The sequence below is a fragment of the Schistocerca cancellata genome, chromosome 4 (assembly GCF_023864275.1).
Source record: "Schistocerca cancellata isolate TAMUIC-IGC-003103 chromosome 4, iqSchCanc2.1, whole genome shotgun sequence".
NCBI classification, from domain to species: domain Eukaryota; kingdom Metazoa; phylum Arthropoda; class Insecta; order Orthoptera; family Acrididae; genus Schistocerca; species Schistocerca cancellata.
The window spans coordinates 76,953,484-76,969,387 of record NC_064629.1 but is presented as its reverse complement, the minus strand read 5'-3'; the positions used below and the strand labels follow the sequence as shown (position 1 = coordinate 76,969,387).

Below are 15,904 nucleotides of genomic sequence, written 5' to 3'. Positions count from 1 at the left end.
TTAGCCTTCACCACTGTGCAGGCGCCACCGCGCCAATTTTTGGTCTATATAGAACGACGCGCACCAGTAATCTTCAGTCTCGCACTCACCTGAAGATGTCTGCATGTTTGTTAGCCGAAATATCATGCCAAGATGTCAACTTGATCCGGCTGCAAGCCCGAAATATGATGGACCAATCAATATGTCAGGAAAACTTCAAGATACACAAGTTGAGCATGTTTGGGACCAATTGAAACTTGCTGTTGAACATTCAGCAGCCCTCCATCCACGCTGGGTGACCTCAGGAGTGTCACCGTTAAACAGCGGGACAGGCCTGAATAGCACTGTAGACAACACACTAGGAGAAGACTAGCATGTACAATGAATGGGGTGGAGCAACAGTACTGAATGTTAACCAGTAGAGGACTTAAGTTTCACAGACGTGCAATTTGAAAGTTAGTTTTTTAGTTTCATAAAGTTCATTCTTTCATTATCTGCTGCCCTTCAAATTAACATCACAAAAGTTAGCAGATGTGATAGCAGTGTGAAAGTTTTTTTTCGAGCAGTTTAATGCAGTATTAAAAATAACCATATGAAATGGCTGATGCAGATGGTCTCATGTTTTAACAATGAAGGAAAATGAAGAGAGATTAGAATTTAACGTTCTATTGATTATAAGATATTAGGGGCTGAGCTGAAACTCAGGCTGGAGAAGTATGGGCAAGGAAATTGGCCACATTGTTTTCAAAGGAATCATCACAGCATTTCCCTTAAGAAATTCAGGGAAACTATGGAATACCTACATCTGGAGGCCCTTATTGGGATTTTATCTGACTTACACTCAAACGGGAGTTTAGTACCTTACAACTCCACCACCTGACTGAGAGGTTTCAGCAATGTGCAGCTAAGGTTCCAATTGCTCTACCCACGTATACACTATCTGATCAAAAGTATCTGGACACCCCCACGTATTGCAGAATTGACCACTGGATGTCACGAGAGGTGGACCCACCAGTATAAAAGGAGGTGGCGATTATTGCGGTGTCAGTAGAGAAGCAGTAACAGCAGAATGGGTCGGTCAGATGAACTCAGTATTTTGAACTTTGACTAGTCACTGGATGTCACCTGAGTAACAAATCCAGCAGGTACATTTCAATCCTTCTTAGGCTGCACACAACTTCTGACGATGTTATTATGAAGTGGAATCATGAAGGAACAACCACAGATAAATCAAGGCCAGGAAGACCTCATGTACTGACAAATAGGGACTGTTGAGCATTGTGGACAGTGGTTGTAAAAAATAAATCAGATGAAATCAGTGAAAGGTGTGACTTGTGAATTCCAAAATGCTACCAGCACTCTCTCTAGAACAATGGCTGTTATATTGAGTTAAAAAGAATGGGGTAGAATGGTCAGGCCACTCTTCATAAACCAAACATTTTTGCAGACAGTGCTAAGTGACACTTGAGGTGATGTAATAAGCAGCACCAATGGACAGTGGATGACTGTAAATAAGTGATTAGGAGTGATGAATCATGCTATACCCCATGGACAACCAATGGAAGGGTTTGGACATGATAAATACCAGAATAACATTACCTGCCATCACACACAGTGCCAACAATGAAGAACAGAGGAGGTGGTGTTAAGGTAAGAGCTGTTCTTTTGTTGTTATGTTGCAGTCTCCTTATTGTGCTTAAGAAAACACTAAATGCAGAAGGATGTGAACACATTTTACAGCTTTGTGTATGGTGTACAGTATAGGAACAGTTCACAGATGATGACTGACTGCATCAGCATGACAATGCACTTTGCTATGTCCTGAAATGGACTATCCTGACCAGAGTCCCATCCTGAACCCATTGGAATACCTTTGGGATGAGTTAGCATCCCTCCCAACCCCTGTTACTAACATCACTACTTTCTCTGGTTTTGGATCTTGAGGAAGAATAGACTGCCATTAATCCACAAATATTCAGAGACCTTGTTGAAAGTATCCCCAGCAGATTGCAAGTTATCATGAAGATGAAGGATGGACAGATCCCCATATTAATGTCCACTAACAGGTGTATTGTTACTTTTGGTCAGTTAGTGTATTTTGTAGAGCTAAATAAGTAGAGACTGAATTTCAGTATGAATTCACATAAAAATACAGACTGAAGAAGAGAAAAGAAGAGAATAAAGGTGAATACATCTACTATAATAAATAGGAGTAACCCAAAGAACAAAATTATGTCTTGCTCACTGTGAATTCAGTTACTAATGATATATCACCAACATCAATGAACCACAGACCCTGCCATGGTGCAGTGGCTTGCTTGCCAAAATTGACAAGGTAGGTTACAAAATTTAAAAAGGGAAAATGAATAGTATGAAGTTCAATATAATGGGAATTAGCAAAGTTCAGAGGCAGGAGGAACAGGACTTCTGGTCAGGTGGATACTGTGTTTTAAAAACAAAATCAAATATGAGTAATGTAGGAACAGATCTAATAATGAATTAGAAAATAGGAATGTGGGTAAGTTACGATGATCAGCACAGTGAACGCATTGTCACAGCCAAGATAGGCATGAAGCCAAGACTCACCACAGTAATACAAGTTCACATGCCAACTAACTCCACAGATGATGAAGAGATTGATGAAATGCATATAAAAATGCATGATAAAATGAGATAAACATTTAATTGCAGCAGACAATAGGATAGTAGGAAATGGAAGAGAAGGAAAATGTGTAGGTTAATATTGACTGAGGGAAAGGACTGAAAGATGAAGCTACCTGGTATAGTTTTGCAAAGAGCATAATTTACTCACCACTAACACTAGATTTAAGAATCGTGAAAGAAAGTTGTATACCGTATTTACTCGAATCTAAGCCGCACTTTTTTTCCAGTTTTTGTAATCCAAAAAACCGGCTGCGCCTTAGAATCGAGTGCAAAGCAAGCGGAAGTTCTGAAAAATTTTGGTGGGTACCGCCACAACTAACTTCTGCCGTCGAATATATGTAGTGCTACACAGGCATGCTTTGTAGGCACAAAGATAAATACTGGCACCAAATCTTCTGCCTCAGTAAATAAATTCGGGAAAATTTTTTTTCCTTGATTTTGAGTCTCATTTTTCAGGTGCGGCTTAGATTCGAGTGCGGCTTAGATTCGAGTGAATACGGTATGTGAAAGAGACCGTGAGACAACAGAATGTTTCAGATTGATTATATAATGGTAAGACAAAAATTTCAGAATAAGATTTTAAACTTTAAGACATTTCCTGGGGCAGATATGGACTCTGGCCACAATTTACTGGTTATGAAATATTGATTAAAACTGAAGAAATTGCAAAATGGTTGGAAATTAAGGTGATGGGATCTGGATACATTGAAAGAACCAGAGGTTGTTGAGAATTTCAGAGGAAGCATTAGGCAACAACTGACTGAACTGGTGGAAAGGAATACAATAGAGATGAATGAGTAGCTTTGAGACATGAATAGTGAAGGCAGCAGAGGATCAAATAGGTAAAAAGACAAAGCCTAGTAGAAATCTCTGGATAACATGAGAGATATTGAATTTAATCAATAAAAAGGAAAAAATATAAAAATGCAGCAAATGAAGCAGGTGAAAGGGAATACAAACCTCAAAAAAACAAGACTGATCGGAACAGCTAGAGGACAAATGCAAGAATGTAGAAGCATATGTTGGCTAGGGAAACGACATGGAAATGAGCTTGAAGGCAGTATTTTAGAAAGGGAATAGGATGAAGATGAGATGGGAGATATGATATTGTTAAAAGAATTTGACAGACCACTGAAAGATCTAAGTTGAAATATGGCCCTTGGAGTAGATAATGATCTCTCAAAATTGCTGATATCCTTGAGATAGCCAGCCATGAGAGAACTATTCCACCTGGTGTGCAAGATATGTGAGATAGGGGAGTACCCTCAGACTTGAAGAAGAATATAATAATTCCATTTCCAAAGAGAGCAGTTGCTGACAGGTGTGAATACTGCTGAACTATGAGTTGAGTAACTCATGGTTGCAAAATACTAACACAAATTCTCTACAGAAACATGGAAAAACTGGTGGAAGCCAATTTCTGGGAAGATCAGTTTGGATTCCCAAGACAGTTAGGAACATGCAAGGCAATACTGACCCTATGACTTATCTTAGAAGGATAGGTTAAAGGAAGGAAAACCTACATTTATTGCATTTGTATAATTACAGACAGCTTTTGATAATTTTTACTGGAATACACTCTTTGAGATTCTGAAGGTAGCAGGGATAATATGCAGGGAGCAACAGATTATTTCTAACGTCCACAGAAACCAGATGGCTGTTATAAGAGTCAAGGTGCATGAAAGGGAAGCAGTGGTTGTAAAGGAAGTGAGACAGGGTTGTAGACTATCACTAATGATATTCAATCTGTACATACAGCAAGAATTAAAGGGAACCAAAGAAAAATTTGGAGGACAACTTAAAATTCAGGTAGAAGAAATAAAAACTTGGAGGTTTGCTGATCACATTATAATTCTGTAAGAGACAATAAAGGAGTTGGAATTGCAGATGAATGGAATCAACAATGGTCTGAAAGGAGGATATAAGATGAACATAAAAAAGTAAAACAAGGGTAGTGGAATGAAGTCAAATTAAATCATGTGATGCTGAGAGGATTAGATTAGGAAATGAGACACTGAAAGTAGTAGATTAGTCTTGTTATTTGGACAGAAAGTTAACTGATGATGGCTGAAGAGGAGAGGATATAAAATGCAGACTGGCAATGGAAAGAAAAACATTTCTGAAGAAGAGGAATTTATTAATATATTTAGTGTTAGGAAGTCTTTTCTGAAGGTATTTGTCTCAAGTGTAGCCATGTATGGAAGTGAAACATGGACAACAAACAGTTTAGATAAAAATGTGGTGCTACATAAGACTGCTGAAGATTAGATGGGAAGATCATGTAACTAGTGAGGAAATACTGGATAGAACTGGGGAGAAAATAAATTTGTGACGCAACTTGACTAAAAGAAAGGGTTAACAGGACACATTCTCAGACATCATCAACAGATCACCAATTTATAATTAGAGGGAAGTATAGGGGGTAAAAGTTGTAGAGGGAAAACATTGATGAATACAGTAAGCTGGTTCAAAAGTATGTATGTTGCAGTGTTTACTTGATGATAGAGAGGCGTACACATTGTAGTGTAGCTTGGACAACTGCATCAAACAAGTCTTTGGGCTGAAAACAACAACCACACCAGTGATACTTAATTCAAGGTAATGTAAATACATAAAGGCAGATAAAAATGGCCTAGGAAGCTGTGAGGTAGTAGACAAGTTTCCTAAATATCTGGCGTCAAATTGGAAAGAAGGAAGTTAGATTAGAGTTTGAAGTCATATTTATTATGATGTGATCAAACATGCATTGTAATATTGGCATAAAGAAGGATAGATACAGGAAACAGTCCATGCCTCTTCAAATGAACAATTCTGACAGTTATTTAAGAGATTTAGGGAAACAATGGAAGTATGAATCTAGATAACCAGACAGTGATATGAGTTCCAGTCACTTGAATGCAAATCTAGAGAATTAACAAATGTGCAATGTCACTTGGTCAGGGTATATGAGAGAGGTGGTATGGAACACAAAAATAACTTCAAGTGGTACACATGACTGTTGAGTGTGACTATACCACCGAATATCTGAAACACTGAAAAGATGGCTTTGGAAGATTGCAGAATTTGGCTGAGAACTTTATGTTTGGCAGGTAGATTCCACACATTGTTTCAATCACTGCACAGTGCAGAAGTCACACTGAAAAATTAGTTTTGACAAACACAATAAATGTCATGTGAAATAACATCTGTACACTATCTATTGACACTACAATCCAAGAGCATAGTGGCTGAAACAACTTCTTAAATGTAACTGTATCAAATTCAACAAAGAGATTAATACACAAAGACTAAGCGGTGCACCAGTAACTATTTAAGACACAGTTTGATAGGGTTCATATACAGAGTTTGTTAAGATGATAAAATGTGTGCTTTTCATTTTCAGGGTCCAGTAAACTGCTTCACGAAGTCCTTAGGAACAGTGGCCAGTGGACATTCAAGTACAATAAACAACACAGGTAGCTGCAAGTGTGTAGGTAGGTGTGTGTGTGTGTGTGTGTGTGTGTGTGTGTGTGTGTGTGTGTGTGTGTGTGTGTGTGTGTGTGTGTGTGTGTGTGTGTGTGTGTGTGTGTGTGTGTTTGGTGAAAGTGATATGAAGCTAGAGAGTAGCATGTATCGTATGCCTAATTTCTAATGTAAGCTTTCTGTGAGAAGGAGAAACTGATACTTTCAGCAGCACTAGTTAGTTACACTTATTTTTCATTCAAAATCATAACAGATCTCCCTAACTATTATTATATATTCTCATGTCAATGATATGGAACTCCTCCATTTAATAACACAATTTATCACCCTTATCATAATCATCAATTCAGTGCATTGAAATACCTCACATTTTCACTACAAGGCACAGTTTATGAAGAAATTATTTTTACACACTACAAATGCAATTTAAAATAATTACCTTTAATCCTTTGGCTCGATTTATTGCTCTCAATGGACGAAGTACTCTCAAAACTCTTAGTATTTTCACCACAGAAATTGCGTTTGACCTAAGAATGATGAACAAACAATTACAGGTAAAGTTTAAAACAAGAAAAATATCTTAGAAAGAGTAAGTGATTAGTATCCAAGTAGCATTTAACAGATCCTTTTTCTACTCCTTCATGTTATGGAACTGGATAACAGTTCACAAATGTTACAGAATGTATTGCTTGTGATTATCCTTATATGTGTAAGATTTATAATTTATAGAATGCAGCAATCAGTTATCTTTTTTTTTTTTTTTTTTTTGCAGGTTTTATTATCCAAATCCAGATTTCCATTACTGCCTAGCCACTATCAATGCACTATTTTCTTATCTTGATGCATGTTAGTTCCCTGTTGTTCGGGCATCAGTCACAGTTCTTTGATGATTTATTTGAGCAGTTAATTAATGAGCTGCATAACAACTAATCTGCACTTCAAGTAGATGAAGCAACTGATAGTCATAAAGATATTCATTTGATACTTATGTTAATTTTGTTGACAAGTTTAACATTCAAGAGGAACTGTTTTTCCATAAGTGAATACTGGAAACAGCTACAGCTCAAAGTCTTTTTATTGATAAATACTTTTTTTTAATCAAAATGGGATACCATGGCACAGTTGCACCGGAGTATGTGCAGATGGAGCTCACTCAAAGTCTGCAATTTATGATGGATTCCAAGCAAAAGTTAAAGTTGTAGCTCCTTATGCAGTATAGACTAACTGCATGATACACGGGAGGCTCTGGCCACTCAAGAACATAGCCCACCCCTTCATTAAGTGCAGGAAACAGTTATAGGGGCAGCTACTATTAAGGCATACTTTATAAACTCATAGCTTTTTAAAGTTCTATGTGAGGAGATGGGTGCTGAACACACTCAACTGCTCTTTTTTTTTTTTTTTTTTTTTTTTTTTTTTTTTTAGTAATCCTTAATGGTTTTCAAGTGTAAAGTAGTAAAAAGAATGTCTGAACTGAAGAATGATGTTTTCCGTTTCTTAGAGCAGAAAAGTCACTCTCTGGCACACTGTTTCAGCAATGGAGATTTTCTATTGAATATGGCTTACCTCACTGACACTTTTGAGGAACTAAATATTCTTAACACATCACTTCAAAGTTATCAGACAACTGTACAATCCTCGGAATGAAAAAGTGAAGGTGTTCATACAGAAATCAGAGCTGTGGCAAAATTGAATGCAACGTGGCATGCTAGATATGTTCCTTACACTGGAGTCATTGTTAGAGGACACAAATAATACAATGCTTCCAACTGAGATAAAACCCTGCTTCCACCACCTAGTAACACTAAAAGCACATTTCATCAAGTATTTCAGCAATAATTTTGATAAATATAATTGGGTCAAAAATTCACTCAACAAAACTCCTGGAGCATCATATCACATAAAAGAGCAATAACAACTTATTGATCTCAATTGTGATACTTCACTGAGCTGTAAATTTAATGTAGTGTCTTTGTTGGAGTTTTAGATACATATTAGCAAGGAAATCCCAACACTGAGCCAAAATGCAATGAATATCCAGACTCAGTTTGCAACAACACACTTGTATTAGACTGGCTTTTCAGCTTTGGCAGCTATGAACTCTGTAATTTAATATTTTGATGCTCTTGTAATCCCTTTTTGCTGAAATTGTAAATATTTTTTTATTTCACAGTTTTTGAATAATTGAAAATATGATAAAGATAAAGAATTTGTTCCCATATTTTTGTTAGAACACTTATAGTAGTTTTGGTTTCCGTTGTGTAAAATCCTTCTAAACCGGATTTGCTAAACCTGAGAATAAGGCAGAGAAAATATAAAAAGTGACAATTTTTTATTAATAAAAAAGGTTGGGGCTGATATTACTTTCCCTCATGAAGGGGAGCAAAGAGAGAAAGTTTGAGAACCACTGGAGTAGATGGATTAGAAAAATATAGGACTTAAAGAATGAAAGTATTCCTTGCCAATGGTGATATTTTGTACATAGGATCTGCAATAAATAATATGTCTTTTCAAAAGCAGTTAAATATTCACATCAATATTTTGTTAATGATAGTAGCTGCTGTGGAAATTCTTTTCCTTATATCAAACAATGGAAAATCCAGAACTGATTTGTTGTGCCTGTCTGCAAGTCAACATTTCCACTATATGGTGTGTAGTAATCTAGCCTTTCCTAGCATTACGATAGATTTAAAGTAGTTAACAAGAACTGACTCACTTCCTACTCTGCGTACTATCATCTTTTGTGAGGTGGTGATTACTTATTTCATCACAGAGACAAGGATTGGTTTAAGCGCCAGATGTTGTCTGACAGCTGACTAATATTGTAAGGAAAGAGTAATCTGGACTGCATGATCCATGTTTGGATGTTTCCATGTATTAGTGGTTTATGATATTTGTGATATGAAACAGAAATGGGTTACTAATCTCAAATTTACCTACAGGATATAGAGCTGCAGGATTAATGGAGGTTAATTAGTCCTTCAACAACTGAAGAGTTGCATGCCCAACTCTACAGAGTGATATTCCTATTATCAAAGAACACTATCTCTTCAATGGACGTAATTTTTAAAGGGAGAAATGATAATTTTGTGAAAAGTGGTAACAAAATCTTTTGTTTGAAGGCATTTTGATTATTTTTCAACCGTGACTGTCTCAAGAAATATGTAAAGGTTTTTTTAAATTACCGCTATCAGTCACAAACTTTGTCAACTATTGTATTACTTATTTATTAGTGACATGTTTTGAGGGAATTTCTCATCTTCAGACTAAATGGCATTACAAAAACAACTTTACAATCAGTATGACCTTATTGTAAAGTTGTTTTTGTAATGCCATTTAGCCTGAAGATGAGGTATTCCCTCAAAACATATTGTTAATAAATAAGTAACACAATAGTTGACAAAGTTTGTGACTGGTAGTGGTAATTTAAAACAACCTTTACAAAAATCTTTTGTTTCTTAATTGCTTTTATGTAACATTACAACATTCTAAGCCTGAATTTCACTGAGCTGTATTTCACAATGGAATGAATTTTTTAATTGTACACTTCACTCATTATTTAATCATTCTTACACATATTTCTAGTTTCTGAATCATAAATGTGTTACAGTGTTATTTCTTTGTCTGATATATCTTTGGTGTATGTGCACATTGTGGCTGTTGAGTTGATCTAGAAGCCTGCACGTAATAATTATTTTCCAAAATATCTTCAGATTACTCGTGAATTTGCAACAATAAATATTTCAGTGGTCAGGCATACTGACTAAACACACAAATAGTTGCTGCAGAGTGTATATTTCATGAGTGTTCATTAAATGTGCTACCAGGCACAGGTACAGCTGACAATTAACTGGTGGCTGATAATGCACTTTGTAAACAATTGTATAATTTATTAAATTTATGAAGTGGAATCCTATATGAATTATTTTATGTAACACACATTATTTATATTATGAGAAGCCTCTCATCACACTGGTTATGTGCACTCAAACCAAAAGGTGAGAATGATAAAGATTCATTACGCTGAAATAAAATTATTTCATTTCAAACACCATGGAACTTACCATTTGCTTTCTTGGATCAAAGCTGTATACAGTCCTTTACTATCTGGACACTGACACACATTTTGTAAATGGAGCACACATTTAAAATGTGATTAATGATTTTTTAGAAGAAAAATTGTTAAAACCTTCATTAATAATTCAAAACATTTTAAATTTTTAATGAAAATGAAATGAAACAGTCAGCTAACAAGTGACAGTTGCATTACATAGACTGAGAGGTGCTCTTTTTACTCAAGGGACTAAGTGAAATTTAGGCACAGGAAAAGCAGTGAAAGTCTGTTTCCAAAACAGGTCGAAAAATGTAAAACAGGTTGAGAAATGTAAAACATCAGCAGCTGTGGAGTGCAAAGTGTTGTTTGAATACACTGCCATGTTTTTCATAATTTTTCATTCATTGCATGTCTTGCATGATTTAAAGCTTACGTACAGAGAACATCTGTGTGTTGTTAACATTCATGTGTTTTTCTGTCTGCCTGTTGCCTAGAATTTAGCTGCATAATTCATCCGAAGATAATTTTTTCACTAATTGTCACTTTAGTACAGTTTAAGGTGTCTTAGTGCATTTTAGTTTGGGTAATACTAGCATCATGTGTGAAAAATGTGAATGTTGCCATAGTTTGGTTAGTACGGAAGAAATGTGTCAGGATTGATGGTTGATGTTTCACTGCGGTGACTTTAATGGGAAAGACAGTTAAGTATCAGATCAGGCTCTCCTGTAGAGTTCTAGATTATGTAGTTGAGGCAGGATAATTGTGAAACAATAATGAAAGATTTGTACCATTCAGGCAGAATAAGAAATGGCATATTTTGAATTAGATAGGTTTGGGGGAGAGGGGGGGGGGGGGGGGCGGAGACAATGGGAGCTGTGGAAAGGTGACAAGTAATAGACAAAAAGAGAGAACCTCAGAAATCACATTTCAAATTGCAGTTAGGAATCAGATTCACTTGCTACCTGAAATAGGAGAAGAGCCTCAAGTACTTTCTGAGCAAAGTAGAGTGCAGTAGACTTGTAGGAACAACTTTAAGGCTAGGTCAGTAGAAAAGTAAAGTAGAAACAAGAGAGTTGTGGGAGGGATGTGTGATAAATGATACAGGGACAGCAAAGCCTAGGACATCATATCACAAGAATCATAAAACATATTGTCAAGTTTAGCCTAGTGACAGAGAACATATGGCCCTTGTGCAGAAATTTTGATGAAAATCATCAGGTATTTATAGAAGGCATGACTGCAGAAGGCTTAGCTAGTAGCTTAGACTGTAGAATCATATGTCACTTGGAGAAAATAGGAGCAACAACACCACACGTGTGGGGTTTGTGAACGTTTGACAGTGCCATGACCAGACTTGGGTTAACACAGCTGTCAGCCATGTAAAAATAAGATCTCATATCTGTGCATACCTGTTGCTGCAATTGGGAGATGGGGATATACAAATTGAGGCCTGCACCTGAATAAGAATGGGAAGGACAGGTTAGCTGAGGATCTTGGGGAAAGTATAAGAGGGCCACAGACATACGAGACAATATTTCTGTGATTAATGAAAGCAGAGGGGACACATTTTTTTGGATTAGAGTCAGGCTATAGCGGGACAGTCTTGAAAGAAATTCGAACTGAACAGAACAATATTATATGTAACAGTTTCCAGAAAAGTAAAATTAATTTTTGATTCTTCAGTTTCTTCCAGCATATTTCTTGCTCAAACAGTCCACGGGTGTGATGCTGGTCCTTAGTGCCCAATCATCATCATCATCATCATCATCATCATTTAAGACTGATTATGCCTTTCAGCGTTCAGTCTGGAGCATAGCCCCCCTTATACAGTTCCTCCATGATCCCCTATTCAGTGCTAACATTGGTGCCTCTTCTGATGTTAAACCTATTACTTCAAAATCATTCTTAACCGAATCCAGGTACCTTCTCCTCGGTCTTCCCCGACTCCTCCTACCCTCTACTGCTGAATCCATGAGTCTGTTGGGTAACCTTGCTTCTCCCATGCGTGTAACATGACCCCACCATCTAAGCCTGTTCGCCCTGACTGCTACATCTATAGAGTTTATTCCCAATTTTTCTTCGATTTCCTCATTGTGGACACCCTCCTGCCATTGTACCTGCAATCATCCTAGCTACTTTCATATCCGTAACCTCAACCTTGTTGATAAGGTAACCTGAATCCACCCAGCTTTCGCTCCCATACAACAAAGTTGGTCGAAAGATTGAACGGTGCACAGATAACTTAGTCTTGGTACTGACTTCCTTCTTGCAGAAGAGAGTAGATCGTAGCTGAGCGCTCACTGCATTAGCTATGCTACACCTTGCTTCCAGTTCTTTCACTATGTTGCCATCCTGTGAGAATATGCATCCTAAGTACTTGAAACCGTCCACCTGTTCTAACTTTGTTCCTCCTATTTGGCACTCAATCCGTTTATATTTCTTTCCCACTGACATTACTTTCGTTTTGGAGATGCTAATCTTCATACCATAGTCCTTACATTTCTGATCTAGCTCTGAAACATTACTTTGCAAACTTTCAATCGAATCTGCCATCACAACTAAGTCATCCGCATATGTAAGACTGCTTATTTTGTGTTCACATATCTTAATCTCACCCAGCCAGTCTATTGTTTTCAACATATGATCCATAAATAATATGAACAACAGTGGAGACAGGTTGCAGCCTTGTCTTACCCCTGAAACTACTCTGAACCATGAACTCAATTTACCGTCAACTCTAACTGCTGCCTGAGTATCCATGTAAAGACCTTTAATTGCTTGCACAAGTTTGCCTCCTATTCCATAATCTTCTAGAACAGACAATAACTTCCTCCTAGGAACCCGGTCATATGCCTTTTCTAGATCTATAAAGCATAGATACAATTCCCTGTTCCACTCATAACACTTCTCCATTATTTGCCGTAAGCTAAAGATCTGGTCCTGACAACCTCTAAGAGGCCTAAACCCACACTGATTTTCATCCAATTGGTCCTCAACTAATACTCGCACTTTCCTTTCAACAATACCTGAGAAGATTTTACCCACAACGCTGATTAAAGAGATACCTCTGTATTTGTTACAATCTTTTCTGTTTCCATGTTTAAAGATTGGTGTGATTACTGCTTTTGTCCAGTCTGATGGAACCTGTCCCGACTCCCAGGCCATTTCAATTATCCTATGTAGCCATTTAAGACCTGACATTCCACTGTATTTGATGAGTTCCGACTTAATTTCATCCACCCCAGCCGCTTTATTGCACTGCAATCTATTGACCATTTTTTCCACTTCCTCAAATGTGATCCTATTTCCATCATCATTCCTATCCCATTCTACCTCAAAATCTGAAACATTACTGATCGCATTTTCACCTACATTGAGCAACTCTTCAAAATATTCCCTCCATCTGCCCAAGGCATCCACAGGGTTCACCAGCAGTTTTCCTGACCTGTCCAAAATACTTGTCATTTCCTTCTTACCTCCCTTTCGAAGACTGCTAATTACACTCCAGAATGGTTTTCCAGCAGCTTGACCCATAATCTCCAACCTTCTTCCAAAGTCATCCCATGATTTCTTCTTGGATGCTGCAATTATCTGTTTGGCTTTGTTTCTTTCTTCAACATAACTTTCTCTGTCTACCTGGGTTCTGGTATGTAGCCATTTTTGATACGCCTTCTTTTTCCTTTTACAGGCTGCCTTGACTGTATTATTCCACCAAGCTGTTTGCTTCATCCTATTTTTACACACTACTGTTCCAAGACATTCTTTAGCCACTTCTAGTACTGTGTCCCTGTACCTTGTCCATTCCTTTTCCAATGACTGTAATTGACTACATTCAATTAACTGGTTCTTTCTGAGATCGCTGTTATGTACTTGTGCCTGATTTCCTTATCCTGAAGTTTCTCCACTCTTATCCTCCTACATATGGACCTGACCTCCTGCACTTTCGGCCTCACAATCCCAATTTCACTGCAGATTAAATAATGATCAGTGTCATCAAAGAATCCCCTGAATACACGTGTGTCCCTCACAGCCTTCCTGAATTCCTGATCTGTTATTATATAGTCGATGACAGATCTGGTTCCCCTGCCTTCCCAAGTATACCGGTGAATGTTCTTATGTTTAAAAAAGGAGTTTGTGATTACTAAGCCCATACTGGCACAGAAATCCAAGAGTTGTTTCCCGTTCCTGTTGGCCTCCATGTCCTCTCCAAATTTACCCATAACCTTTTCATACCCTTCTGTTCGATTTCCAATCCTGGCGTTAAAATCACCCATGAGCAGAACACTGTCCTTGTCCTTTACTCTAACAACTACATCACTGAGTGCCTCATAAAAACTATCCATCTTATCTTGATCTGTCCCTTCACAATGCGAATATACTGACACAATCCTAATTTTCTTGCTAGACACTGTCAAATCTATCCACATCAGTCGTTCGTTTACATACCTTATTGCAACTACGCTGGGTTCCATTTCTTTCCTGATGTAAAGCCCTACACCCCATTGTGCTATTCCTGCTTTGACTCCTGACAGGTAGACCTTGTATTCTCCCACTTCCTCTTCTTTCTCACCCCTTACCCGAATGTCACTAACAGCTAAAACGTCCAGCCCCATCTTACTTGCAGCCTCTGCCAGCTCTACCTTCTTCCCAGAGTAGCCCCCATTGATATTAATAGCTCCCCATCTCATTACCATTTGTTTGCCAAGTCTTATCTTAGGAGTCCCTGGTTTGTCAGTTAGAGGTGGGACTCCATCACCTCCAAAGGTCCGAGACATTTTGCTCTGATTGTTGCCAGCATCATATTTAAAGTACCAGGGAAGCAGGTTGCTAGCCTTACTTGCCCCGAGTCCCATTGGGTTTTACCCCTAACGGCTGAGGGACTAACCGGTGGATTTGGTAGTCTTTGCCGTATGAGCACAAAGGTGACCACGACTCAGAATATGTCCAAGATGCCCAGTCTTATTCCAAAGTAACTGGTATCCCGACTGTCGGGACCACTTACTTGGCCACTCATACGTTGCCCGTGGTTCATGAACTAGGACATGACTACAGGAACCCACACCATGAACCAATGGGAACAATATTTCAGTGGTTATACATGTCGCCATCATCAGGTGCACTTACGAACTGAGCTCCTGAGGGCGGGCTGCCATCTTAAATCCCCTCCCCTCACGAGGAGTTCTCTCCACGGTCCGTGTCTGCGTGTCAGCGGTCGGTGAGATGCTTGTGTTGCCTACTGTGGTGGCATCGGTGTAATCGCCTTGTCCGCCCTAGTCACCTGTTCGATCCTTTGCTGAGTATCTTTTTAATTAGACTCAATGTTGATTCCCATGCACTGCTGAGATTGTAGCCACAATCTCGGTTGATGAGTCCGTCTGTGCTATGAATTTTGATAGCCTCTCTAAAGACAGTGTCCCAGTATTTAGATGACTGTGCCAGGACCCTGGTATGCTGGTAGTCTATTTCGTGATTTTAGGATGAAAAGTGCTCTGCAACCATCACATTGTAGGGGTACCCAAATCAAGTGTGCCTCTGATGTTCTCAGCAATGATCTTCGATGGTGCGCACTGTCTGTCCAGTACAAGCCTTACCACATTGACACGGAATCTGGTATATGCCAGCTTTCGGCAAACTGAGTTAATCTTTGACACTTCGCAATAATGTTCGCATTTTATTTGGTGAGCAAAAGACAGTTTCTACTTGGTGTTTCCTCAATATTCATCCTATTTTCCCCCATACCACATG

General features: G+C 38.2%; 1 protein-coding gene across 3 annotated transcripts in view; it reads right to left on the bottom strand.

The window, feature by feature from the left end:
- LOC126184668 (muscle calcium channel subunit alpha-1-like) overlaps window positions 1–15,904 on the bottom strand; it is a 601,154-nt gene that overhangs the window by 215,891 nt on the left and 369,359 nt on the right. For all 3 annotated transcript variants that reach the window (XM_049927151.1, XM_049927152.1, XM_049927153.1), the window contains exon 21: window positions 6,545–6,632. In XM_049927151.1, coding sequence (XP_049783108.1) covers window positions 6,545–6,632 — 88 coding nt within the window. The remainder of the gene's footprint in view (window positions 1–6,544; window positions 6,633–15,904) is intronic.